The sequence below is a fragment of the Perognathus longimembris genome, chromosome 17, assembly GCF_023159225.1.
Source record: "Perognathus longimembris pacificus isolate PPM17 chromosome 17, ASM2315922v1, whole genome shotgun sequence".
In the NCBI taxonomy this organism is placed as follows: domain Eukaryota; kingdom Metazoa; phylum Chordata; class Mammalia; order Rodentia; family Heteromyidae; genus Perognathus; species Perognathus longimembris.
In genome coordinates, this window is record NC_063177.1 from 52,292,406 (window position 1) to 52,319,861 (window position 27,456).

Here is a 27,456-nt window from a genome sequence, read left to right on the forward strand (position 1 = left end):
GCGGCTCCGCCCCCGGCTCGCCGCCCCGCCGGAGGTGAGCAGGAAGGAGTCTCCCGCCCAGCAGCCCGTGGGCCGGCGCGGCGGAGCGAGAGGAGCCGGCGGCGGGCGCCGAGGGACGCCGCGGCCTCGGGCGGGGTCCGGCCCGGGCTTCCAGGTGAGGCGCCCTGGGAACCCACCTAGCCCCACCGGCGCCCTGGAGGCGCCCGCCCCTCGGCGTGAGGAGGAGGCGCGTGAGGGCCGAGACCCCTGGGCTTCCCGGGAGGGAGGGGAGGGCTGCGCCCAGGTCCCCCCGCCTCGCCCGGTCTCCCCCCCATCCCCGACGTTCGGCTCCGCTGAGAGGAAGACACCTGTAGAAAGTGCCGCCGGAAGCTCGCGTCTGATCCGCCCCCGGTGACCAAACTTGGGGATTGGTTTGCACAACAGCGTTAGCTTACGGGAGCGGGGGAACAGGTGTCCCGCCGGGCGGGGTGCTGGGGAGAGAGCCCGCGGCCGAGACGGAGTCTCGGGGTGCACGTGCCAGGCGCGGGGGCCCGGAGGCCCGCGGTGCGGGGCGCCGGTGACCCGGCCTCCCGGAGCGCGCCGGTTACCTTAGCGGCTTAGCTCCTGCCCGCCTCTGCCATCTGGGCTCTGCCCCCGCGGCCCTTTGTGCCTCCTAATCCTCCGACGCAGGAAGCTGGCGGGAGGGACCTCGGTCTCCGGGGGGCCTTGTCCTACCCTGGACAGCCTTGCACACCTTTAGGTGACGGTACTGAGATCCTACTCCATTTCCCACGCGCTGGCGGGTGGGGGTTGTGACTTGGCAAGGAGTGGAAAATTCTTATTAAACAAAGTATGCCTTGGTTTGCTTTGGTTGGTTGGACGTTGGGCCTGGGCCCTGGGGAGAACTCACCGACAGCAGCCTAGCCCAGATAGGATTGGAAAGGCTCGCTCTCACCTGAGACACGTGACCTTGGGCCGGGAGGTTGGGGCCTGGAGGTTGGGGCCTGGAGTCAGCGCCCCTTCCCATGGGAATCATATGTCGGTGCTGCCCTAACTTGAGCATTAGGGGCCCTATAGCCCAGGATCCCTGCAAAGGGCATTCTGAGCCAGGAGGGATGGGTGTGTCAGATGGAAAGGGGATGACTGCTTCTGGGGAGCAGTGCCCCAGCAAGGGGCGGGGGGGATTCAGAAGTGGCTTTTGAGGAAGTTTGTCGGGTCAACTGGTGCACTGGGAGGCTTGAAAAGGGTCCTGAGATAGTTTGACTTCATTATTATTATTAGTAGTAGTATTTGTTATTTTTTGGTACTGGGGATTGAACCCAAGATGTCCTTACTAGGCAAGCACTTTGCCACTGAACTACATCCCAGCCTTGACCTCTATTTTATGGACAGAAAATTTGGAGTTCGTTTTTTTTTTTTTTTAAGTATCTGTGCACAGATCTTGCCTGTGGCGGTCAGGAACCAAACCCAGCCCTTGGGGCTCTGACTAGAGTTCTTCCTGCTGAAGTTAGCTTGGACCAGCCTCCTGTGGAGGTCCCTTGAGAACAGTTTCCCACAATCTAGGGTGCTTAGGTGTCCTACTCTTCCATTAGGCAATGCAACATCCCCTCTGGTGGCAGATTAGTATTTAAATAACTTTGTAAGGTTTTGTTTTTGATTTTTTGTGCTAGTCCTAGGGGCTTGAACTCAGGGCCTGGGCACTGTCTCTGAACTTTCATGCTCAACACTGGTGCTCTACCACTTAGCTACTTCCAGCTTTTTGCTGGTTACTTGGGGATAAGAGAGAGTCTCAGTCTCATGGATTTGTCTACCCAGGTTGGCTTCAGATTGTGATCCTTAGATCTCAGCTTCTTGAGTAGCTAGAATTACAGGCACTAACCACTGGTATCTGGCTACATTTAGTAAGGTTTTTTTTTTGCCAGTCCTGGGCCTTGGACTTAGGGCCTGAGCACTGTCCCTGGCTTCTTTTTGCTCAAGGCTAGCACTCTGCCACTTGAGCCACAGTGCCACTTCTGGCCATTTTCTATATATGTGGTGCTGGGGGATCAAACCCAGGGCTTGAGGTATACGAGGCAAGCACTCTTGCCACTAGGCCATATTCCCAGCCCTACATTTAGTAAGTTTTTAATAGACAACAACTGTTTTTGTGTGCCAGTAGTAGGGCTTGAGCTCAGGGCCTGGATGTTATCTTAGTTTTTCGCTCATAGCTGACATTCTACCACTTGAGGCCCAGCTCCATTTCTGGCTGTTTTGGTAGTTAATCAGAGATAAGGGGATCACAGACTTTCCTGTCTGGGATGGCTTTGAATCACAATACTTAGATCTCAGCCTCCTGGGAAACTATGATTACAGGTGCATTCCACCAGTGTACAGCTAGACAGCAGCTTTAAAGAAAAGGCCCCCCATCTTAGGTGACCTCTGTTCATATAAAGAAAAAGAAACAAAAGCAGAAAAAGGGAAATGAATCCTTGGAGGGAAGAATGAATTGTTTTAGAAAGGGGAAAGTAAGGCAGAAAAACAGTCCCTTCCTACCTGATAAGCCTTTTCCTCAAACACCTCCTTTTGTCTTTCCAGATATCAAGTGATATATTGTCTTAGAGCCATCACTTAGCCACACCTTTTTCCCCAGGTGTGCTGAGAAGGTAAAAAACATCACTCCTATGTTAACCTGGCACAAAGCAGGCACCCAAACATGGGGAACTTGTTAGCTTCCCACCGGAAGGGTAAAAAAATTGCTGGTGACTTATCAGCCTTTGGATAGGCATCTGGGCCTTTGGGAATTACCTACCTACTGAGGGTGTTTGCTTCTCTTTCTGGAAATCTACCAGTAGGTCATGACTTTGTGTTTGTTGTTTTTTTTAAACATCCCTGGAGATCAGAACTTTTTGAATGAGAACACTCCTGAGGAGTAGGGAGCAATGGCCTTTTCTGACCTGACATCCTGTTTCCCTGACCCTTGATACTTTCCATGCTCCTTCGGCCAGCCAGGGACGTGGACTGGTGTGCAGCCCCCAGGAGGGGCGTGACTCTCTCCCAAGTGTAGAATCCAATCTGCTCAGTTCTCCGCCCCGGCCAGGAAAGCTCACTCTGCCCACTCTCTACACCGGGTGGGGTACACATTCCTGTGTTGCATGCTGGTCCGTAAGGAGATTGTCTGGGAATTTCACAGTGTGCCCTTTCAACCTCACTTGGGGAGGGGGTTGTCTGTCCTTGTACGTGGAACTGGAAAGTTTGGAGCCTCTGCCATCAGTCTGTAACCCTGGCTATCCTGTGGAAGACCCAGAATGTCCTGGAAAAGAGCCTCCAGGAACAGTGGGACAATGGGGAACAGTTGGGTTTTTTGTTGTTGTTGTTGTTGTTTTGTTGGTCAAGGGGCTTGAACTCTGGGCCTGGGCACTGTCCCTGTGCTTTTCAGCTCAAGGCTAAGTGCTCTACCACTTGAGAGCCACAGTGCCACTTCTGGTTTTCTGGTGGTTATTTGGAGTTAAGAGTCTCATGGACTTTCCTGCCCAGGCTGGCTTTCAACCATGATCCTCATATCTCAGCCTCCTCAGTAGGTAGGATTACAGGCGTGAGCCACCGATGGCTGGCAAGGAACAGTTATTGAGACATCTGAGTTGGTGGGCAGGGTGGAGGCCATTGAAGCTGATGCCTTTCCAGGTTGGCTGCCTGGCAGCCCAAGCATCCTTGGTACTCCTTTCTGAAAGGCCTGTTTATCTCGCTCACCCATACCATTGTCCTACCCTGCCTGGACCAAAGCATGCATGCTCTTGTAACTTTGTTTTCCTCTGCCCAGGCCCACTTTACAGGGAAAAACAGGGTCCCAGGGCAGAAGATAGTTGTTCCCCATTAGGGCCTCTGACTATGCTTACTATCCCTAGCTCCCTAGAGATCCTAGGGAGGACCCTCCCTGCCTATACCCCATGGCCATACACAAACTTCTCTGAAGTGACCTCTTCCTGCCCTACCCGAGAGGAAACTGGTCTCTTGAAGAGTCACTCCATTCCTTCCCCTTCCCAGGAACCATAATGAATTCTTGAGCTAGGAGAGGCTCCTCTGGGCGTGGGGACTAGGGAGCTTCGAGGTACCTGACTCTACCCTTCAGGAATTTAGTAGAGACCTGAGCCTTCTCTCCAGGCACCTGACTCAGTGTTCCTAGGGTTTGATGAAAGTGACACCTGGGCACAGATCTGTTTGAGTCTTGTAAATAACATGCATATTTAATAGTATTCTGGGATTCTTCTTGCCAAGGAGCTGGGGGTCCTGGAGCCTCTGTGCAAGGCAGGGCCCACAAGGATGTCCCTAGGAGGATGTCTCACATGAAGGCCACAGGGCCCTGCCTTTGACCAAGGACTTGACAACAGGGTAGGGAAGATCAGGAGGACCTATGGACCCCACCTCAGCATTCCCTGGGGTCAATAATTGGAGATCTTGCCTAGTTGATATATATGCTGTCCAAACTGTTCAGTCATTGATTTAACAAGTATCAGTACTAGATACTAGAATAAAGGTCTCCTTCTGGGCCCAGGAAGGGCATGCAAGAAAGGGAACACTTCAGGAGGATCCAAGTCCCTCCCTTGGAGTGTGTGGGTCAGGTTTATGGCTCCATAGAATGGGTGATAGTGGGGTTGGAGACCAACCCCTAGTGGACCACCCAGCCAACTCCTTGTCAGCTCTGTGTTCTGAGAGACTAGCTGGAAATGAACAGAGAACTGTAGAGTCAGACAGATTGGCATTGCAGACTAGGTCTTGGACTTACTCTTTGGGGCTTAGTTCTGTCATGACTTAGTTATTTGCAAGTAATTGTTGTAAGAGCCAAATGAGATGTTGCCTATGAGGGGTGCAGAGTAACATGTGGCTGTATATAGTGAGTTCCCAGTCCCTTTTATTACCTAACAACAGCAGTGACTGCAATTCCCTAAGTTCCCTATCTGGGTTCCCCTGGGTCCCACCTGAATGGGCGGGATAAAGGTTCCATCCTTATCTGAGGTTTGCTTGCTAGTCTGCTGGTCAGGGGCTTGCATGGTGCCTCTGGCAGAATGAGTTTCCCAGGGCAACAGCAGCCCTTGAAAAGCAGATCTGGGCACCTGAGTTGGCAGGGACAGAATCTGGAGGAGTCAGTGTGGGAGCCACCCCACACCCCGTCAGTTGGAGATGCCAAGGTGCTCTCAGATCCACCAAACAGGAGACCACATACTTGCCTGGCGCAGGACATGGAGGAAGAAAGGGCAGCTTCTTGATCAGTGATGTGCTGTGCGGAGCCTGAGCAAAGCGGAGAGGAGAGGAGAGCTTGGGCCCCATGTGCTGTGTCCCCAGAAAGCAGGAGGGACCCAGAGTAGATGCTGAGTGTGGCTCTTCCTTGGGCCAATCCAGAAGTCTTGAGTCTGGCACTGGGTGTGTACTTTGCTAGCAGATCAGTGGAAGGGCCTGGGCTATTGAGGGATCTTCTTGGGGTGTCCCTCCCCACTGAGCCAACATGGCCCAGGAGCAATGCCACCCTCACTCCTGACCCCTATCTTCAACCTCGTTCCTTCTTCCCTTGGAACCTTTTATCTCCCTGCCGACAACAAAACCTACCACTAATCCATGACCTTTCCAGTGTATGATCTGCACATGTAAATGTTTCTTGTAGACTCTATTGCTCCAGGAAGCTTTGTACTTGTTTCCTTCTCTCTAAGTTGTTGTCTCTACTTCCTGTCTCCCCTTGGGCCAGGTCGTTGACCTTGTAGGTAGCTTGCTAAGACAGAGGTGAATGTTCACGGAGCTGGGCAGATTCAGTCACTCTAATACAGGGTACAGTCAAGCACTGAGGGAAGGGAGATGGCTTCAGATGGGGGATGCTTTTTGGAAGGGGACTGCTGCTGCTGGAGAGGACAAGAAGGTGTTTCAGGCTCAGGAGCTCCAGACACCTTTGTGAGCTGAACCCGTGGGGGGCAAAGTATGGATTGTGGAACAGCCAGTAGGGGGCTGGCTCCGGGAGAGGGGGTATGGGAGAGCCGGATAGGCCATAGGCCCCTGTATGGTCAGCAGGGCCCCGGGGGGGTCAGACTGAAGCTCTTTGTTGTGGCCCTCCTCTAACCCTCCTAGGCTCTCCCTTGTTATCTGCAGTCTCTCACCTGCTCAGCCCATGCAAGCTCACCATCCCCAGGTGGACTTCATACCTATTGTTCTACCTGTCTGGCCCCCTCCTCCATCTTACTGAAAGGTGGTGAGGTGAGTGGAGACATTACCTCTTCCTTTCACTCATTCCTTCATTCAACAGGTACTGAGGGATGTAGTTAGGAGCAACAACAACAAAAGGATAGAAGTCAAAGTAAGAAAGCAGCTTAGGCTAGGCTCCTGTGGCTCACGCCTAGCCACTTAGGGGAGCTGAGATCTGAGGATTGTGGTTCAGAGCCAGTCTGGGCAGGAAAGTCCATGACACTCTTATCTCCAATTGACCATCAGAAAACCGGAAGTGTACTGTGGCTCAAAGTAGTAGATCACTAGCCTTGAGCAAAAGAGCTCAAGCCCTATTACAAAAAACAAACAGCTTGGTGTGGTTGCACCTATCTGTAAGCCCAGCAGTGGGCTACATATCTCGATACTGCTTCCTGTGGAGAGTTCACCAGTAATTCCCAGGATTAATAAGTAAGATTTTGTTTTGTTTTTTTTTTTGCCAGTTGTGGGGCTTGAACTCAGGGCCTGAGCACTGTCCCTGGCTTCTTTTTGCTCAAGGCTAGCACTCTGCCACTTAAGCCACAGTACCACTTCTGCCTTTTTCTACATATATGGTGCTGAGGAATCGAACCCAGGTCTTCATGTATATGAGACGAGCACTTTACCGCTAGGCCATATTCCCAGCCCTAATAAGTAAGTTTTTGAGTGTGCTCAGAGTGGTAAGGTTTGAGAAGAAAAGCAAGGAGGAAGAAAGGACGTTTGAGGAGAGGGGAGGGGGAAGAGTGGGACAGCCAGTGTCAGCCCAAGGCAGCAAACACAGACCCTGACATCTCAGCATCTTTATTTCCCCATAGCCTTGACTTCGGTCCGAAATCATCCCCTTGGTGGCCGATCTGTGTTCTTGAGACTCACCTGCCTTTCCCCCATCGCTCCCCCGCACCCTGGTCCCAGGACAAGGGTGTGCTTTGTGCCCAGCACTGTGCCAGGCACTGGGCACTTGGCCCCACTCCTTTTTCCAAGGAGCCTTGATGAGAGGATACGGTTCTCTTCACAGCCAAGCGATCTCAGAAGGCCACCAGGCTCGGGGTATGCTGTGTGTTAGCCCGTTGCAGGACTCTTCCCTTTACATCTTCTGTCTCCTTGGAGTGGACTGAGCAGGCAGGGCCTGCCCCAAACCTGGCAGTGCCAGGCCTGGCTTCTGATCTTCACAGAGAACTTGTTGGTCTTGGGTTCATGGCCTTGTGGGGAGAAGTGAGTCTAGCCAGGCGCAGACCTGTCCACTACTCCCAAGAAGGGGTGGTACTCTTCTCTGCCTTGCCCCGGTAGTATGATTTCTGTTTTGGGAGGCTACACTGAGGGTCCAATATGCTCCGTCTCACCGAGCCAGGGGGTGTCCAAACCACTGTAGGATGAGCAGCAGTTCTCTGCAAGGCCACTAAGGCCAGCCAGACCTCCAGCATCCTGGAGGCAGTGGCTGGTCTCCTGCCCTCCAGCTGTTTTTCTGGCTCTGAGCTGATGGCCTGGGGGAGTGTGTGCACGCGTGGCTCCGTCTTTTAACTGCGGGGACGTAATTAGGCACTGCTGTCCTGTAATAGCCATCTTTCACTGCCTCCTGAAGCCCTTCGATTGGGGAGTTTGTCAGGCTTGAGGTCAGGTCTGAGTTCTGCTATTTCCTAATGGTGACCTTGGACAAGTCGCTTGGCATCTGCAGTCTTGGTTTCCTCCTCTGTCAAGGGGAGATCCTCCATTTACCTATCTGGTAGTTACAACCTCATGGAGTTCAAAGGTGCTTAGGACCCATACAGACATGTCAGAGTGACTGTCTCCAGCTGTAGGGTTCAAGGTGGTGGTGGTGGGGTTCTCCTCTGTATTTGAATGAGCACAGATTGCTTGAACCAGAGTTTTTAATAATAACCATCATGGAAGGGGTCCAGTCCAGCCTGGTGTAGAGCAGGTACTTGGAGAGGCACCTGGGTGGGTGGTGGGCATCGAGTGCTCTTGTCCTTCTGGCTGAGTGGGCATTTCCTGACCTGTCCCCTCCCTCTGGCCCTCCACTTCTCATTACAGCCCCTGAGCCTGTGTGGGGTTTTGGCACAGAAGGCCCGCTCCTCTTGTTCCCTTCCCTGGAGTCTTGGGGGGTGGGGGTGGGGGGGAGGACCTCTTCTTTCCAGGGAGTCAACTCCCAGCTTCCTCTAGTTTCTGACCCAGTGACCTCAGCTGGAGAGGGGAGAGCCAGCACCCCGGGGGCCTGCCTGCTGCTTTATGAGCTTGAGCCGCCCTCCCCCACTGCTGGAATGTGTGGTGGCTCAGCTGTTTGTCCAGAGGCAGAGATCACTGGAGATGGCTGCTGCCTGGAGTCTGTTTTCACTCCCAATCCCAGGAGCCCTTGGGGCCTTCATGCTTCTTGCTTGTTCTCTGGCCTGCTGCAGGGCCCCAGATCAAGTGGATGCCGGGACTTTCCTAGCTACCTGCCACTCCCCTAGAAGTGGAAGGCTCCCTCAACTGTGGTCTGGCTCCCCTGAGATGTGAAGACACCGGCCTCCCCCACATCCTCCCCCCCCACACTGCCCCTCTGTGGGTGACAGTGCTTTGAGGGGGTCCCTGGTGTTTAGTTTGGAAGTGGCCCTGCCCATCTTTTCGTTGGGAGTGGCTGTTCCTCTCCGCCTCTCTTTTGCAACAGTAATGTAGAGTGGGGATGACCCTTGTCTCTGAAGTTACCCAGCCTGCGGATCCTTAACTCTGCCATACAGATTATACGATGGGGGTCTCCTCCGGCTTTGGGGGTACTTTCACATGAGCACTGAGCACTGACCTGGTGATTTTATTGGTATTGTTTGTTTTTTGTTTTGTTCTTTGATGCAAGGTCTCACAGTTTAAACTCGTGATCCTTTTGCCTTAGCACTAGGATTACAAGTGTGTGCCTACACACTCAGCTCTTTAAAAACAAAAAAAGAAATGTGTGTGTGCTGTGTGTGTGTGTGTGTGTGTGTGTGTGTGATGCTAGGGACCAAACCCAGAGCCTTGCTTATGCTGGATGGATGTTCTACCACTGAACTACATACACCCCCAGCCCTGTGATTAATTTTTGCCACCTCCCAAGAAGTTGAAATCTTCAGGGTGTCTTTCAAGCCTCAGCTTAGACAGGACCCCCTACCTGGTCAGTTCAGGCTCCTATCCCCTCTCCTAAGTTGGAGCATTTAGCACACAGCTGGCCTGTCTTTACCTGTTCTTGCCCAGAGTAAGCTCCTCCCTGATAGGGGCTTGCCTTCCTTTCAGTCTAGAGAGGAATGCATGGCGCTGTTTCTGGAGTGGGCCTGAGCCCTTGTGTTTCCTAAGGACAGGACTTGGCATCCTGTGGTCAGTGGGAGGTGGTGCTGGGCAGAAGCCCAGTGCAGTTGATCCCTCCCCCTCCCCCTCCCCCAAGGACAATCCAGAGATAGTTCCCCCTTGGGCTGGGAATACATTCTACGGTGGGCAGATGGTTTTGGATCCTTGCTCTGGGTTTTCTGTTTGTTTTGCTTTGTTTTTTAATTCTATACCTGGGTCCCTGGGAAAGGGAGCTTTTTTTTTTTTTAGCATACCCATCATAGCCTAGGGAGCCAGGACTGGGGTCCACAGGGAGGCTGAGGCTGGGCCTGCCAAAGAGACTAGCAGCCTCATGGAATGGAGCTGGGTGTTCAGTCCTGGTGATGGCCCAGCACCCCCGACTAAGCACTCTGGGTCTCCTTACACTCGGGTCCTCATGGCTGTGTCTGGTAGGAGAGACCCAAGTCCCTAGGCCTTCTCCCTCAACTTAGGAGGAGGTGACCTAAGTGTTCCCCTACCCCCCCCCCCCCCCCACTGTGTGCTGGTCTAGAATTGCCCAGTGCCCCTGGGTTCTGTTCTGGGAGTTCTTGGGGACATCCTTGCATTTCCATCTTTCCACCAGCTTTATGGGGAAGCTTGTGAAGTTTCCCTTTCTGCAGTTTTATGGTTTTTCAGAAAACAGGTTAACAATTAAGCTAATTAACCTGGGGCCAGCTGGCCCTCCTTGTTCCTATAAAGCAACACTAAATGGCTTCCTCCCCTAGCTTTTCCTGCTCCCATTATAAGGCCACTGGTAGCATTAGAGCATTAGCCAGCAGGGACAAGCCGGGGCCTCCAGGTACCAAGATCTCCCTAACTTCCTCTGGGGGAGGAACCACGCTACCGATGGGGAAGCTGGACTTGGGGAAAGACTGGCAAGATGAGGATGGCCCCGGGACCGGGCAGCTGTGGGAGCCGGCTCAAGACTCCTTTGGTTTCTGCAGGTCTCAGGTGAGGGCTGCAAACTAAGCAAGATGAGGCGATTCCTGAGACCTGGGCATGACCCTGCCAGGGAGAGGCTGAAGCGGGACCTGTTCCAGTTTAACAAGGTAAGCGAGAAGCCGGAGAGCCCCTGCCCTGGCTGGGACTGACCGGCCAGGGGAAGGAGACCGGATTTTCTTTCCCTGGATGAAGGATTTACTTGGCTTTGCCCGAGAGGCCTCATGGGAACCTGACTTTGGAAGTGAGGAGTAGGAGGAGAGCTTTCCCGGGAAGGGGGGGACGGGGCCGTGGGATATGTGTGGGGCGCCTTGTCTCAGGTCTCTCACTGGCTGTGTGGCTTCTGCGAGTCACTCCCATCAAGCCTCTGCCCTCACATCTGTTAAATGGGCACAACACAGTCGTCTGTCCTGCCTGCCTGCCTTGTCACAGGGCTGCCACGGAGGCAGAAGGTGAGAAGACGGAAGGACATTGACCCCTGCAAGGGGTCTGTGATGCTAGCTAGACTCCTTGGGGCTCAGGAGGCTCAGGCCTCCAAAGGAAAAGGCAGCTTTCCCTGCAGGCTGGCACCTGTTCCTTCGAGTGGGCTCTGGCCCCAGAGAGCAGGTGAGGTGTTGCAGGGAATGAACCGGAGCTGGTGATTGAAATCCAAGGCCTGCTCCTAAGGCCCCAGAAGTGCCGAAGGCCTACTCAGGACACTGGACCTGTAAACAGGAGGCGCTCAGCGTGCTTCATTAGCTCCCCGGCCACCTAGCAATCTGAAGCTGTTTGGGGGTAATTAGTCTTCTCCCCGCTGCTTTGATCTCTGCCCCAAGTGGACTTCAGGAAGTCCATGCTGTTTTTCCTTTGGCGTTCAACCCTCCAGGCCATGCCCAAAGGTGGAATTCTAACTTTTTTTTTTCTCGGCTGGCTGTGGGTCTTGAACTCTGGCCCTTGGCACTATCCCTAAGCTCCTTTTGCAGAAGGCTTGAGCTACAGCACCACTTCCAGTTTTGGTGTGTGTGCGCGGGGGGGGGGGGGGGGTTGTTGTTTTGTTTCTTTTTTTTTGCCAGTCCTGGGGCTTGAACTTGGGGCCTGAGCACTGTCCCTGGCTTCTTTTTGCTCAAGGCTAGTACTCTACCACTTGAGCCACAGTGCCACTGCTGGCTTTTTCTATATATGTGGTGCTGAGGAATCAAATTCAGGGCTTCATGTATGTGAGGCAAGAGCTCTACCACTAGGCCATATTCCCAGCTACCCCCTTCCAATTTTTGAGTGGTTTATTGGAGATAAGAGTCTCATGGGGACTTTTCTGCCTACACTGGCTTCAAACCGCAGTCCTCAGATCTCAGCCTCATGAGTAGCTATGATTATTAGCATCTAGCTGAATTCTGATCTTTTATAAGTAGTACTGAGAGGGCTGGGAATGTGGCTCTGTGGTAGAGTGCTCGCCTAGCATGCGTGAAGCCCTGGGCTTGATTCCTCGGTACCACATAAACAGAAAAAGCAAAAAGAAGCTCAGGGACAGCACCCAGGCCCTGAGTTCAAGCCCCAGGGCTGGCAAAGAAGAAAGATAGTACTGAGAGCTGGGCACAGGAGGCTCGTGCATTTTGTAAAACTATTCAGGAGGCTAAGATAGCAAGATCGAGGTTCGAAGCCAGCCTGGGCAGGAAAATCCATGACACTCTTATCTTCAGTTACCCAGCAAAAAGACGTAAGTGGAGCTGTGGTTCAAGTGACAGAACACTTGAGCCAGCACACTTGCACAAAAAGCACTAGGGATAGAACCTAGGGTCTGAATGAATACTATAAACAATTGCTCAGCCACTGAACTGTGTTCCCACCTAGAAAACCTGACTTTTGTTGGGGCCTTTTGGTTGGGATCCTCTCAGGAAGTGGCACTTCTCCTTGTGAAAAATGAGAATTTCTCCTCCTCAGTGGTTTTTCTGTTGCTTTGAGACATTACAGAATCAGCTCTCGCAGGTTCAGGTCCAGCTTTGCCATTTACCAGCTGGGAGACTGCGTGCCCACCACCCGCAGAGTAGGCTTGTTACCCACTTAACATGGAGCCAATTGATAACGTCAGGCAGTGACCCAGGAATCTTAGCCGGGGGGGAGGTGCTCGGGGCCATCTACCTCTGGAATCAGGGCTTTTCTAGATGAACACTGCTCGTGCTGTCTTGCTTTTGTGCTACAGGAAGTGGGGTGAGGGTGTTGGGAATGGTGTAATCTCAGTCCACCTGCCACCCTTGCTCCTGAGGGGCCAGAACCTCAGTGTCAAGCAGGGGGCCTGGTGACCCCCAGGTGCCATCTGTTGCCTTTGGTGATGCTAGTATCTCGCAGTGGGAAAAGATGGCCGGTTCCAACAGAAACCGGACAGACAGGCTCAGCAAAGGGGTGAACCCTCGCCCCAAGTTCCTCTACAGTGGGTGAGGCTGGGTGGGGCTGGGTGGAGGAATCTATCCCCCACCTCCCTTATCTACCACTGATAGACCCCAAACTTGGCCACTTGCCTCTTGATCTGTCTGGCAAGGGAGTAGGGAGTAAGGGGGCAACTCTATCATTGCTCTGCCTGCCTGCCTGCCTTCCTCCCAGAATCCCTTATCTACTATATAGCCCCAGGCTTGGGGCTTTAGGAATCTCAGATGTTAAGATTCTTCTGTCTTTGGTCTTCAAGATTTGGGGAGGGTGAGGGCTGATGATCTGAAATTTCACCTCTTGGGAGTTGGGGGGAAAAGCTGAGGGGGTGGAGAGGGGAGCAGGGAGTCATGGGTAATGTCATCTAGGCCCAGTGTATGATGGAACTAGAAGGGTTAAGTCAGATCCCAGAGGATTTGAGGCCCCAGATGGTCCTACCTATTCCAGGCTTCTCCTGAGGCTTTGGGGGCAGAGATGAGGCTAGAACCTAGGAGTCTAGGCTTGACATGGCACCAGGGCCTGGTAGATTTTGCTGGAGGAGTGAGTTGGCCCCTGGCTGGTTTAGAAAGGCTAACTTGGGTCATTTTTTTTTTTTTTTCTCTAGAAATGTCTTAGGAGACATTGAAGTGATTGGATGCAGTCCAAAGTGAAGGAGGAGGAGGCCAGCAGGGGGATGAGGGCAGGAAATTACCTCACCAGGTTTTCTTAACCTTGGCACTAGTGATACTGGGGCCAGCTGTACAGTGCAACTGACCTGGGCATTGTAGGATATTTAACAGCCCTGCTTACCAATTAAATGCCTTCCACGTCCCCACCCAGATGACAGCCTGATGGGGTGCACCTAGGTGTAAAGGTACTCCTGGTTAAGCTGAGCACTGGTGGCTCACGCCTGTGATCTTAGTGTAAGGTTTGCCAGAAAAGAAACCTGCCACATGGTCCAGGCAGAAAGGAGTTTATTGAAAGAAAACAACTAGCCTGCACAAGATGCGGAGACAGAAGGGAAGGAAGAAGAGGAAAAGAGGGAAAGAAGAGAGAAAGAGCAAGAGAGAGTAACTGAAAAGGAGAGAGCGGGAACTCATGTTGAGCTGGATTATGTAGGGAAAGGTGGGAGGTGTGGCCAGGTGGGTTGGATGTGACCTCAGAGAAGGGGGCGGTAACTGCCTCCAGGTGTGCCAGTTACCTAGGTAACACAGGTACTGGGCACAGACTTAAACAGGAGCATCTGCATGGAACCCTCATGGGAGTGGACCTTACACTCAGCTACTTAGGAGGCTGAGATCTGAGGATCATGGTTCAAAGCCAGCCCAAGCAAAAAAGTCCATGTCATTCTTATTTCCAGTTAACTAGCAAAAGGCCAGAAGTAAAGGTAAGGCTCAGCTTAAAAAACACCATCCTTAAGTGAAAAGGTTAAGGGACAGCATCCAGGCCCTGAGTTCAAGCCCCAGTATTGGCTCTCTCTCTCTCTCTCTCTCTCTCTCTCTCTCTCTCTCTCTCTCTGCATTCCTGGTGAACAGCAGCTGGAACAGGGGACCATTTAGGACATCATATTGCCCGCACCCAGTGGTGTTTCATTGTGGGAGGGAGGGGACATAGGAATCAGTGTGTGGGTGGTGATGCCAGGGATCACTGATCTCAGTATTATCCCTTTTGATTTTTGTCAGCGAAGGAACAACTATCACCTCTAATCATAGTGCAGTAGCTTTGCATGGTCGTTTGTACTGACCTTGGCCCCTAGCTGCCTGGTTCACCTTCATCTCTCATCCCTGGGATTGATATTAGAAAGTTAGCCCAGCTGGGCACTGGTGGCTCATGCCTGTAATCCTAGCTACTCACGAGACTGAGGTCTGAGGATTAAGGTTCAAAACCAGCCTGGGGCAGAAAAGTCTGTGAGACTCTATCTCCAATAAATCACCAGAAAACTGGAAATGATGCTGTGGCTCGAGGTAGTAGAGCACCAGCCTTGAACAAAAGAGCTCAGGGACAGTGCCCAGGCCCTGAGTTCAAGCCCCACAACCAAAGCAAACAAAAAAGCCAAACACAGAAGGTAGCCCATAGATTTGGTGCGAAGACTGAATGGATCCATGTGTAGATTGAGGGCTATCCATGGTTGATGGCCACACTACCGGGTACCCTGGAACTTGGATATGGGGGGGGGGGGGCAGTAGACAGTGCGGACCAAGCTGGACCCTGAAGTGGCTTGTGGGCCGCTGGTACAGACAGTGGTGAGGGCCAGTCTCTGGAACTCTCCAGCCCTTCTGAGTGCTCCGTCCTCAAGGTGGGTCTGCTGGGCGCTGGGCTGGGGAGGCTGGGTGGGGCAGTGATACTGTTACAGGCTTGACCCCAGATGGCTTAGATAGGAGCTTCTAAACCAGTTCTGGGCCAGCAGTACCTCACAGAGCGCCCTGGGGCCATGCTCTGGAGAGCCATATGTGCCTGGGGCAGGAGATGTCACCACTACCCTAGTCTCTGAACTCTCTGTCAGAGGGACCGCAGGGAGGGAGCGGGTTAGGGGGTCTGGTAGTGCCGCCAGAGGCAGCCCTAGAACTAGACGTCATGGGTCTAGATCCCTGCCCTGCCGCCTTCCCACCGTGTCCTCCTCCGTCAGATGGCCACCGTGAGCATCCCTCCATGCAGGCTGGCACTCTGAGCGGGGTTGTGAGCCCTCCGGTGGGGCCTGTCACACAGTGGGCATCGTACCAGCGATGCTCTTGCCAGTGCCTCCTCTCCACTCACAGATAGGATCACCCCCAATCCACAGTGGGGAAATGAGGCCCCTGAGGCTTGCCCACCCCCCGAGCGCGTCCCCGAGGGCACTGGCTGGGGCTGAGGACGTCTCCTGATGCATCTGCCGAGTGGCTGTGCGGCCTTCTGGTGGTGGCTTCACCTCTTTGGGCCTCAGTTTCTTCTTCGAAGTAGTCATTACCACGCACGCACAGTGCATCCTCAAGCCTGTTAGGGAGACAGCTAAGTCACCTGGCGGTGCTGCCTAGGATCAACCCAGGAACTCAGCAAGGAAGGAAAGGGGTCTTCAAGGTAGAACACCTTGCAGCCTGCCTGCTCTCTGCCCGCGTGAAACCCGGCCCCTCTGAACAGCCACGCCCGCAGGGAAGCAGCGGCGGCCACTGAGCCCCCTGCTGGAGTCCTTCCTGCCTGGCCCACATCCCAGCCCCAGGCCCTGAACAAACAGTGCGTTCCTGACCAGCGGTCCCTGCCCAGGACCAGGTTGTTTGGTCTTGGCTTTTGCGTGGCTGGGCCCCTGGTGTCAGGTGACAGCCACACCGGGAGGGCCAGGTTGCCACTGCCAGGAATCTGAGCTAACCACACCCAGTATCAGGCAGAGTCACCCAGCCTGCCAGCCAGGCTGGTGTGTGTCCCCTGTGGTCCTGGGCAGCGCTCTTCCACCCTCTGAGAAGTACCAGAGGCCCCTCTGACCCTTGCTTCTCCATGGGGGCCTCCCTGGTTGAGGACAGGATGAAGATGTGCACAGTGGCTGACACACACCTTTGCCGCTCCCTCCCCTTCTGGGGACTTGGGCTCGGGTCCTGGAGCCAGATTGAGACAGTGGCCTTTTTCCTCCCACACGGGCTAGTGTTGCAGTTTGGCTGCAGTTGTGACTCTTTGCTCTCCTTTCCCCACTCCTTGTCAAAAGAGTTCATTGTTCTCTCCTCCCTCGCCAGGTCACCTGAGCCAGGTAGCAGGATGGGGGCGGGGCCAGGGAGGTGGGAGGATGGCTCCGAGGCCGCCGAGACTTGGGGCAGGCTCCTACTTTGCTCTGGCACTGTAGCTCGCTGGGGTCATTGGTCAGGAGGGCTGGTCTGGGAATTCTATGCCCACTCAGGGCTGTGCCAGCTGCCCCACATCTACAGGGAGTACTGAGGATTGTCACACAGCAGGCCAGCTCAGGCCTAGACCCCGCACCTGTGCCCTGTCGGTGCCTCCTTTGAAAGAGATCATCCACACGTCCTCTTCCAGGGACCTAGAGTTGTTTCTGGGCCTGAACCAGGTGTATGGGTGGGGTGGGAGGTAGAGGACATTCGCATGGACCTTGTACTCCAGTGAGGGCTGCCAAGACAAAAAATGTTAAGACTTGGATAAGGGGTGACAAGGGTACGGCCTGGCACTGAAGTTTGGAGACGGCTAGGGCGGGATCGGGGTGCCTGGCAGAGCTTGCATTCTCTCCCTTACTCGGATTCCCTAGGACACACTGGGTTTCTGGCTCCTCCCTTTCCCTTCAATAGTTGGGTCTTTCCCCCAAATTGAAATCCCTTCTTTCTTGTCCCAGCCAGATCCCAGGGCCTCTCCCACCGCCCTGCCCATTTGGGTCTCCGCACTGTGGCCTGGCTTTGCCACCTTGCAGAATTGCCTCATTCCACTCAGGAATCCCCCGGGAGCGACACAATTACATCTGAACCCAGTTGGGCCCAGTCCAGGGGGAGTCACTGTAGAGTTCACTGTCCTTGTTTTGCCTTGTCTCCCTGGGACTGGCAGCCTGGAGAAGATGCCTGCTTGTGCTGCGACAGACCGATGAGAACCATGGGGGAAGCTGGAATCGGGAGACTCAGCCTGAGACCGTGGGCGCTGTCAGGTGCACTGTCTGGGGCCTTTCAGAGCTGCTTCTTGGTTAATCTAAGGACAGCCCTGCTCAGGACAGTCACGGGCATCGTCCTGTTGATGGGATGGGAAGTGAGGCCCAGAGTGAAGTTGCTCACTAAGAGGACACGCTGTTGAAGAGGCCAGAGAGGATTGGAAAGTCTGGGGGTCTGGCTGAGTGCCTGACCTAAACAAGCCTTTCGATCAGAAGGAGGGGAGACAGGAAGGGTGGTCACAGTGTCCTCTGGACCCTGGAGGAAATGCGGGATGATTGTGTGTGATTAAATCACATTGTCTTCCACTGGGCCAGAGAAAAGAAGCTGACCTGCAGCAGGGGGTGAGATGGTAGATGTTGATGCCCTGGGGGGATGATCGGTGCCTGGGAGCCTACTGTGAAGCTACAGGCCTGCTGCTAAGACCTGAGGATCATGGTTTGATGCCAGCCTGGGCAGGAAAATGCATGAGACTCTTATCTCCAATTAACCACCAAAAAGCCGGAAGTGGCGCTGTGGCTCAGGTGGTAGAGCGCTAGCCTTGAGCAAAAAGCAGCTCAGGGACAGCGCCCACGCTCTGAGTTCAAGCCCCAAGGCTAGGGGCTGGGAATATGGCCTAATGGTAAAGTGCTTGCCTCGTATACATGAAGCCCTGGGTTCAATTCCTCAGCACCACATATATAGAAAAAAGCCGGAAGTGGCGCTGTGGCTCAAGAGGTAGAGTGCTAGCCTTGAGCAAAAAGAAGCCAGGGACAGTGCTCAGGCCCTGAGTCCACGCCCCAGGACTGGCAACAATAACAACAAAAAACAAGCCCCAAGACTAGCCAAAAAAAAAAAAAATTTTGTATTTTTAGAAGCTGCATTATGAGATCTTTCATATATTAACTCTTTGAAATCTGGGTGTATTTTGTACATTACATCTTTATTCTGACATACTTTTAAAAAAATACTAGGCTCTGTCTTTAGAGTTTAAAAGATTAATAAGCTGTGCCAGGCGCCGATGGCTTGCACCTGTCATCCTAGCTACTCAGGAGGCTGAGATCTGAGGATCGCAGTTTGGGGCTAGCTTAGCCAGGAAACTGTGAGACTCTTATCTCCAATTAACCACTCCCCACAAACAACAACAACAACCCAGAAGTGGAGCTGTGGCTCAAGTGGAAGATAACCAGTCTTCAATGAAAAAGTTAAGGGACAGTATCAGGCTCTGAGTTCAAGTTCCAGTGTTGGTACCAAAAATTAAAAAAAAAAATTTATAGTTGCAAAAGGAGATTGGAAGTTGGTCTGCCTGTCTGATACTCCTTTGGAGCTCAGGTTGTTCTGGATATATGTGAACGTTCTTCAGTAGCTGAATTTGTACATCCATTCTTACATTTAAATTAATTGAAATAGGGCTGAGGATGTAGCTCAGTGGTAGAGAGTACTTGTCCGGCCTATGTAAGGCCCTGGGTTCCATCCCCACCAGTAGTACAACAAAATACTTTTTTTTTTTTTTTTTTGCCAGCCCTGGGGCTTGAACTCAGGGCCTGAGCACTGTCCCTAGCTTCCTTTTGCTCAAGGCTAGCTCTCTGCCACTTGAGCCCCAGCGCCATTTCCGGCTTTTTCTGTGTATGTGGTGCTGAGGAATCGAACCCAGGGCTTCATACATGGTAGACCAGCACTCTACCACTAGGCCTCTAGGCCACTGGGCCCCAACGAAATACTTAAGTCAACTGAAGTAGAGGATCAGCTTCTTGGCTGTGGCCCTGAGCTCAGCTTGGGGTGTGGGGCCTGTTACTGGCTTTCCAAACTCCTAGGACCCCTTCCCACCCACGCCCTGCCCAGGCCTCCCCATTCTACATTCCAGAGCTTTGGCCCTGAGTTGCTGCTGCCATGATGGTGATGGAGAAAATGCTACTGTTTCCAAAACTTCCTAGGCTCTGGCAGCTGGCTGGCTGAGGCTTTAGCGGGGCCCCTGGGGGAGCTTGTCCCTCAGTCTGGTCTTTCCCTGCCTGCCTTCCTTTTCCTGGGAAATGTTTACATTCCTGACACTTGCTTATCTACCCAGGGCTTTTCCAGGCTCTGCATTTTTTACATAGCTGTACGGGGACCTGGGCTGGCTGGAGGTTTCTGCCGTGTCCCCTCTGAAGTCCCATCCAGGTAGAGCCTGGTAGTTGCAAAATAGATTATGGCACCCCCTTCCCCATTCAGTTCCGGAGGTCACCTAAGCTTGAGTCCCCAGTGTGACTCTAGTGTGGGCCTCCTTCCGGAAACTGCTGGACTAGGCCGGCCTAGTGGGAAGGCTGGGGGCAAGATCACTAAGCTCTCTGGCCCTCACCAAGGGCTTATCTCTTTCTGATAAGAAGTACTGATATGGCTGCTAAAGAGCCCTGGGCCAGGGAGGTGGGCTCACTGCTGTAGCCCTACTCTGCTGAGCTGTCTCCATGGCTTAAGGAAAAAACAAAAACCTGTGGAACAAGTGGTTGCTTGGGTTGGTGTTCAGCTCAAACCCAGCTGGGCCAGGCCTGCGTCTCCTGGGTGGAGGCTGGGCATCTGATGGGGAAGCAGAACCCACTTCCTGAATGTGCCTGGTCCATCTTGGATCTTTTGCTTTGCAGTTCTTTGCCTGCCTAAAGAAATGCCCAGAACTGCAGGCAGGGCTAGGAGTCCAAGTGTGATGGTCACTGCAGCTGGCATTGGGAAAGCTCCAGAAACAGACCAAGCAGTCAGGGAGGACTGTGACTGAGGCTGCACTACCTTCGAATTTTGTACACAGGGCAAGCTAGGCATGTGTTGGAGCACGCGCAGGGATCTGGGTAGTGTGGTCCCAGTCACACTCTCCTTTTTTTCCTTCCAGTGCTAGTGTTTGAACTCAGGGCCTCAAGTTTGCTGGGTAGATGGCTCTACCACTGAATTATACCTCCAGGCCTTTTCTGCACTAATGACTTTGAGATAGGGTCTCATTTCCTGCTCAGGTGCACACCTGAGCCACAGTCCACTCATGTTAGGTTTCCTTTGATAGCTAGGATGACAGCTGTGTGCTACCAGACCCAACTATCAGTTGAGGAGAAGTCTTGTGAACTCTTCTGTCTGTGCTGGTCTGTAACTTCCATCTTTCCATCCTTAGCATCCCAAGTCACTGGGATTATTTAGTATTTGTAGCTGTGCTTTTTGTTTTGTTTTGTTTTGTTTTGTTTTGCTGTTGCTCATGGGGTTTGAATTCAAGGCTTTGGCGCTGTCCCTGAGCTCTTTTTGCTCAAGGCTAGTGCTCTACCACTTTGTGCCACAGTGCCACTTCCAGTTTTTGAGTGGTTAGTTGGAGATGAGTCTCACTGGGACTTTTCTGCCCAGGCTGGCTCTGAACAGTAATCCTCAGATCTCAGCCTCCTGAGTAGCTAGGATTACAGGTGTGAGCCACAAGTGCCCAGACTACTGTAGCTATATTTTTGCATCTTTAAATACATACACAGGGACTGGGAATGTGGCTTAGTGGTAGAGTGTTTGCCTAGCATGCATGAAGCCCTGGGTCTGATTTCTCAGTGCCACACACACAAAAAGCCCGAAGTGGCGCTGTGGTTCAAGTGGTAGAGGCTAGCCTTGAGCAAAAAGACACTGAGGGACAGTGCCCAGGCCCCGAGTTTAAGCCTCAAGACTGGCAAAAATAAATAAATTAAAATTAAATACACACACAGGTGGGGGGTATATGGCATGTGGCTCAGTGGTAGAATGCTTGCCTTCCATATGCAAGGCCCTGGTCCCAACTTGGGGGATGATGGGGTTGGGGGGGTGGGGAGACTGAGGGACAAACAACAGAACCTTCTTTTAAAAAATTTAATAAATATGGTCACGCATATATAGGTGTGAGCTCACACCTGTAATCCTAGCTACTCCAGAGGTTGAGATCCGAGGATCACCGTTCAAAGCCAGCTCAGGGAGGAAAGTCCGTAAGGCTTATCTCCAGTGAACCACCAGAAAAGTGGAAGTGGCACTGCGGCTCAAAGTGGTAGAGAGCTAGCCTTGAGCAGAAGAGCTTAGGGACAGCGCCCAGGCCCAGAGTTCCAACACCATGACCAACAAATAAAATTAACAAATGTACACACCTGCAACTGCACTCCAGAAATGTATCTTCTGGGAAGATGGTTGAGGAGACCCCAAACGTGACAGCCTTTGAGACAGGGCAGGTGGGGTGGGGAGCCTTGGACAGTCAGTACAGAGAGGACCAGGATGCTGGTTCTCAGGCCTCAGGCAGGCCTAGAGCTGTGGTGCCGTGAGGTTTCTTTCCTGAGGGACCAGTGCTTCTACAGAGCCAACTCCCTACTCTCCACCCCTCCCTGCCCATCACTCAGAAGATCTGATCTGTGGCCCTGGATGTTCATGGTAGAGACACACGTTCCTGAAGGGCATCCACGCAGCCTGCGTGGTTTCAGGGACAATGAGCTTTAAAGGGAAGACCGTAGCCAGGGACACGGTCATAACTGGAACTCATGGATGGGGCGGGGTGTGGCTCCACAGCCCTTTTTCCTGCCAGGCTGGCTGTGGGCTACAGCTCTACCGTCGTGGACCCTGCTCAGCCTTAGCCATGGGGGGTAGGCAGGCCACGGGGGTGCAGGATGTATGTGGAGACCTAGCCCACGTGGCTCTCATTGCAGACCGTGGAACATGGCTTCCCGCACCAGCCCAGCGCCCTTGGCTACAGCCCTTCTCTACGTATCCTGGCCATCGGCACCCGCTCTGGGGCCGTCAAGCTGTATCCTTTCCAGCGATCGCCCCTCTCCCGAAGGTCTGGGAGGGCCTGGGGGTGGAGGCCCGGCCATCTTCCCCTCCTCGCTCATGAACTGCTAGCGTGAGGGCAGACTTTGCTGATTTCCAGCTGGGGAAGCAGTTTTCCTGGGGATGAGGCGGGGCATGTTGAGGGTGTAAGGAGTTGGATTGGCTGGCGGGAGGGCCTGGCATGGCAGTCATTTAGGTGAAAAGGGGGTGGGTGAATCCTGTCTTCTTATCACTCAAGCTCAACTGGGCCCACTGGGGTCTTGTGTGGCTGGGCATCGTGCCCAAAGAAGAGAGAGGCTTGGCCCTGGCCTCTCCTTCTCCCCTGATGGGGTGGGGCCTAGAGACTCTATTTGGCACTGCTCAGTACGGGAAGTCTTAGAAGAGCCTTAACGCTGCACCCACCTGTAGGTGAGTGGCCAGCCAGAGAATGGTTTCCTGCCACAATAGATCTCCCCAAAAATAACTGGCCATGTCTTCTAGGGAGGCCTGGACCCTGTTTCCCTGCCCCCCATCTCCACCTACCCATTACACAAAGCTTGTCCCGGGGTGTCCATTCATCCTCGGGAATCCACCTGTACAAAGCGGACACAGGCCTCAGCCAGGAGCCAGTGTGTGTGTTTCCCTCCCTCCTGATGAGTGGCGGGAATGGACTGGCCCTGGGCTCCGGCCCAGCAGAGGTGAGGTAGCTCTAAGGGGAGGGGGCAGCACTCGGTCAGCAACTTTTCCAGAGCCTACGCTGCAGCACACCCCATTTGGGTGGACGTTAGCCAAAGCATTGATCCTGACTGTCTAGGGGCTCTGGGAGATTTCAAGGGCAAGCCCACAAGTTCCAGGAGGGGTGCGTATCCATCGGTTGGACTTCTTTAGCTGGCCTGATCTGAGCCATGGTCTTGAACACCGCCATCTGTCTTGCACCCCTTAGAATGAGCCAGGGTCGGGAGTTGGGAGATAGGCATCTCTTTCCTAAAAGCCCTCCCCCTTCCCAAGTCTGTCACCGCTTGGTGGGAGGGAGCTCTCTCTTCCCCAAGCTGGTTAATCATTGCCAACACTGTCCATATCCTGGTTACCAATCCTTGGTGCTAGGTCTCGGGCCAAGTCTGTGGGGGATGGGCTTAGCCTGGTGCCCAGTGTGTTCTCACAGGGGCCACCAGGTGAGCCCATGGCTCTGTAGTTAGGGCTCCCGTGTTGGGGGTGCGGTTTGTTGGGGGAGGGGAAGGAAGCCTAATAGCTGTCAGAGATAGAAGTTCACCTTCAGCATGGGAGGAGATGGTCACGGGCCTCGTGGCTGGCTGGGCTCGCTCTCCAGGGTCAAGTTAGTAGCTGAGTGTCCCTGGGTCAGGGCCGCTGCCATCCCTTCCCTACCCTGGGTCCTGGGCCTCCTGCTGTCAGGAGGAGCCATATATGCTGCTTCCCACCTGGGCTGAGAGCGCGCGCTGCCTCTCAGGGTGGGAAAGGACCAGTGTGCAGAGATTTTCCTGAGCTTTCTCCCAGCTACGGTGCCCCCGGCGTGGAGTTCATGGGGCTCCATCAGGAGAACAACGCGGTGACGCAGATTCACTTCCTGCCTGGCCAGGTGAGGGCCCCTCCCGGTTCTTACCCTCCCGTCTTCTGGAGTGGGTGGGACGGGGAAGGAGGCACAGCCCGGGCTTGGTGCTGGGCAGAGACCTGGACCAACGCCTTCCCCAAACCGGAGGCTCCCCAGGCTGGGTCTGGGGCTCCGGGAGACCATCGCCCCAGCCTAGGCCACCCAAGAGCTAAAGCTCTCGAGGAATGCCGGCATTCCTTGGTCAACAACAGCACGAACTCCCCTGTCCCCCGTCCCCCCCTCTTCCCTTCCCAGTGCCAGCTGGTCACCCTGCTGGATGACAACAGCCTGCACCTGTGGAGTCTGAAGGTCAAAGGCGGGCTGTCAGAGCTGCAGGAAGAAGAGACCTACACCCTGCGTGGCCCCCCAGGGTAAGGATGCAGGCCCCTCCTGGGAGAGCCCTCATGCCCTTGCCAGGGCCTGCCCGGCATGTGTTTGAGCCACTGTATCCTATGCTCAGGGACTCAGGGTGCATGGGTGGGGGTAGGGTGACCCCCCAGGTCCATGCTCCGGTATGTAGGAGGGTCCCAGCTGCTGTTTCTGCCTGTGTTCTCTGTCATCTTCCAGCCTATCCGTCCTGACGGAGACACTGTAAATAAACCCCATTCACGGCCCTCAGGGGCCAGACTTCCCCAGGCCAGGCCTTCCCTTGGGGCTGGGTTGGTGAAGACCCCAGGAGCTGGAGATTCGGGGCACCATCCAGCTCGTGCTCCGCTGTCATCTTCGGCAGGGCTCCCCCCAGTGCCACGCAGATCACCGTGGTCCTGCCTCACTCCTCTGGAGAGCTCCTCTACCTGGGCACCGAGAGTGGCAGCGTGTTTGTTGTACAGCTGCCCAGCTTCCGCACGCTAGACAGCCACACCGTCAGCTCGGACGCCGTGCTGCAGTGGTGAGGAGCCCCACGCCTCGGGTGGGGTATGGCCTTTCCCTGTTGGCCCCCAGAAAACGTCTCCATGTATCACTTCTTTCCTGGGGAGTCTATGGGGACAGGAAAGAAGATGCTCAACTCTCCCCTTGTTATCCAGATCGAGACTCTGTCACCCATACACAAGAGGGGCCTTAGGGGTAACTTGTCACCACAATTAACATTTAGGGAAGCAAGGTGTAAATGGCTCACGCCTATCATCCTAGCTACTCAGGAGGCTGAGGTATGAGGATGGTGATTCAAAGCCAGCCCAGGCAGGAAAGTCCATGAGACGCTTTGTCTCTGGCAGAAAGCCAGAAGCAGAGTGTTATCTCAAGAGCTAGAGCATCACTCTTAAGCAAAAAAAGCTAAGAGAAAGTACCCAGGCCCTGAGTTCAAGCCCCAGTGCTGGCACACGCACATGTGACACACATGCACAGGCTTACAATCTGAGGGGAGTGAGGACCAACTCTTAGGCCTGTGTTCTTTGTGCTAAGACCAATAGTCTCAAAACCCTAGGGGCCCGGGCCCCACAGGGAGTCTAAAAGCCCCCCCCCCCCACCAGAGCTCCCGTGCACATACAGCTGCAGGGCTGAAAAGCCGGGACAGCACAGCCTTACCACTTGAGCCACAGCTCCGCTTCTGGATTTTCGGGTGGTTCCCTGGAGCTGAGAGTCTCACAGCCTTCCCTGCTTGGGCTGGCTTTGAACCCCGGTCCTCAGAGCTCCGCCTCCTGAGTCGCTAGGATGACAGGCATGAGCCACAGGCATGTTGCTCACTGGGGAATTCTTGATAGGGCTCTGTCCTGTTTTCCACGTTGCCCTTCTCCTCCCCGCCTCTCCCTGCTGGCCGCGTAGGATGCCCTCCTAGCACGGAGTGCCCCACTGGGCCGGGCGGCGTGGGCTCATGGCACTCCCCTGCCCAGGTTGCCAGAGGAGGCCCGCAACCGGCGGGTGTTTGAGATGGTGGAGGCTCTTCAGGAGCACCCTCGAGACCCCACCCAGATCCTGATCGGCTACAGCCGGGGCCTTGTTGTCATCTGGGACCTGCAGGGCAGCCGTGTGCTCTACCATTTCCTCTGCAGCCAGGTAGGTGGTGGGGACAGTGGCCCTCCTGGGCCCCGCGGTGCTGAAGACCCAGCAGCAGCCATTGGGGATGCTGCCCTGGTGCCAGACACTGCTCTCCCCCTCTCCCCTCTGAAGCAACTGGAGAATGTCAGCTGGCAGCGGGACGGCCGTCTGATTGTCACCTGCCACTCGGACGGCAGCCATTGCCAGTGGCCTGTGTCTGGGGAAGCCAAGCAGTCGGAGCCCTTGCGCAGTTGCATGCCTTATGGTCAGTGCTTTCCCTGCCGAGTGGCGCCCAGCCCTGCCCAACCCCCCCCCTCCAGGAGCACCTAATTCCTTCCGGGACTCGGGGTTAGGGCGCCTGGCTTACAGAAGCAAAACCTGGGTTCCTAGAGGTTCATGGCTTGGTCCAGAGAGCCACACCTCCTGTTTTCAGATGCCCGCCGTGGCTCTTTCGGCCCTGTGCAGGGCAGGCCCCCTGCACGGTCCACTTGTGGACGTGGACAAAGGATCTGTGCCCGTGGGAGCTGGCACGTGTCTTGAGTGGGGGCCCTGCTCAGGCGTATTTCTTTCCCTTTAGGTCCCTTCCCTTGCAAAGCTATTACCAAAATCTTCTGGCTGACCACCAGGCAGGGGTAGGTATTTAAGCAGCCGTGTGCCTGCTTTGCAGAGCCTCCCTGGAGGGCCGGAGAGACTGCCGGGCCCCTGCTGGGGGTGGCGGTGCCAGGCAAGGGCCAACCCAGGGGAGGGAGGGAGGACAGGTTTATCGTTCATATCTCTCGATAGCTCGCTTCCTGCCAAGTCCCTTCCCAGAGGGCCGACAGGATCAGTGAGATGGATCATTCTTGGGGCCACAGCCCCGTTTCTCCAGGCGGAACCCTGTAGGGCAGCTGGTGGGGAAGCAGAGGGGGCGCTGCGGGAGGACCCGGCGGCCGCACCTCCTCAGGACCCCCATCTTGGGCGCTCCCCCTCATTCTGAGTTCGTGTTGGCCGCTGCAGCCAGAAAGAGCTCCCATCCAGCCCTGCGCTCTCCAAATGCCCTGAGACTCCTCCCTCCTGGTGTGGGGCCCGCCAGCCCCCAGTCCTTGCTGCAAAGGCCGGGCACTGCCCCGGCTACCCGCCCACCCCGCCCTCCCTCCCTCCCTGCCTGCAGGTTGCCCTTCACCATCTTCCAGGGCGGCATGCCGCGGGCCAGCTACGGGGACCGCCACTGCATCTCGGTGGTCCGCGACGGCCAGCAGACCGCCTTCGACTTCACCTCCCGCGTCATCGACTTCACCGTCCTCACCGAGGCAGACCCTGCGGCTGGTAGGCAAGCCTCGGCAATGCGCATGCAGGGGGGGGGGGGCAGGGGGACACACCAGTGAAGACAGTCCCATAGGGATATTCCCCAAACCCACCATGAGCCACCTCTGGGCCACCGAGGCCAGTGGTGCCATTCTCCCCAGCTCGAGACGCAGCCAGGAGCCCCATCCTTCCTGGCCACTCCTCTTGCCTGTCCCAAACGCTCTGTAAGGGACTGAGCCCAGTGGGGACAGAGCTGCGTCGCCCGATTTGCCATCTGTCCATTTGCCATTTGGCATAGAGTCCTGGCTCCGGCACCGTGCCGCCTGCCTTCTGGGTGGAGTGGCAGGCGGCCATGTGGGGCCAGCTGTGAGTCAGCCTCATAAATGGGGTGACGGGCCAGGCCAGCGAGGGCTGGTGTCACAACCCAGAGGAGGCCTCCGAGAGCCGTCCGGGAGGGCGGAACGC

At 54.7% G+C, this 27,456-nt stretch overlaps 1 protein-coding gene and 1 long non-coding RNA gene across 8 annotated transcripts in view; one reads left to right on the forward strand and one right to left on the reverse strand.

Annotated features, from left to right (window-relative positions):
• Positions 1–24: 24 nt before the first annotated feature.
• Positions 25–27,456, forward strand: part of Llgl2 (LLGL scribble cell polarity complex component 2) — a 33,198-nt gene continuing 5,766 nt past the window's right edge. For 6 of the 7 annotated variants that reach the window (XM_048365913.1, XM_048365915.1, XM_048365916.1 and 3 more), the window contains exons 1-10: positions 25–154; positions 10,428–10,532; positions 22,028–22,125; positions 23,640–23,721; positions 23,989–24,104; positions 24,464–24,622; positions 25,563–25,725; positions 25,840–25,972; positions 26,285–26,339; positions 26,858–27,012. In XM_048365913.1, the coding sequence (XP_048221870.1) occupies positions 10,458–10,532; positions 22,028–22,125; positions 23,640–23,721; positions 23,989–24,104; positions 24,464–24,622; positions 25,563–25,725; positions 25,840–25,972; positions 26,285–26,339; positions 26,858–27,012 (1,036 nt within the window). In that variant the 5' untranslated portion in view covers positions 25–154; positions 10,428–10,457. Of the gene's footprint in view, positions 155–10,012; positions 10,283–10,427; positions 10,533–22,027; positions 22,126–23,639; positions 23,722–23,988; positions 24,105–24,463; positions 24,623–25,562; positions 25,726–25,839; positions 25,973–26,284; positions 26,340–26,857; positions 27,013–27,456 lie in introns of those variants that run through there. The other variant, XM_048365914.1, reaches the window with a different exon arrangement.
• Positions 3,367–26,943, reverse strand: LOC125365705. Its single transcript, XR_007213736.1, has 4 exons — positions 26,810–26,943; positions 9,840–9,845; positions 8,704–8,708; positions 3,367–3,386 (listed from the first exon to the last, which is right to left on the reverse strand). It is a non-coding gene; the product is annotated as an uncharacterized LOC125365705 (long non-coding RNA).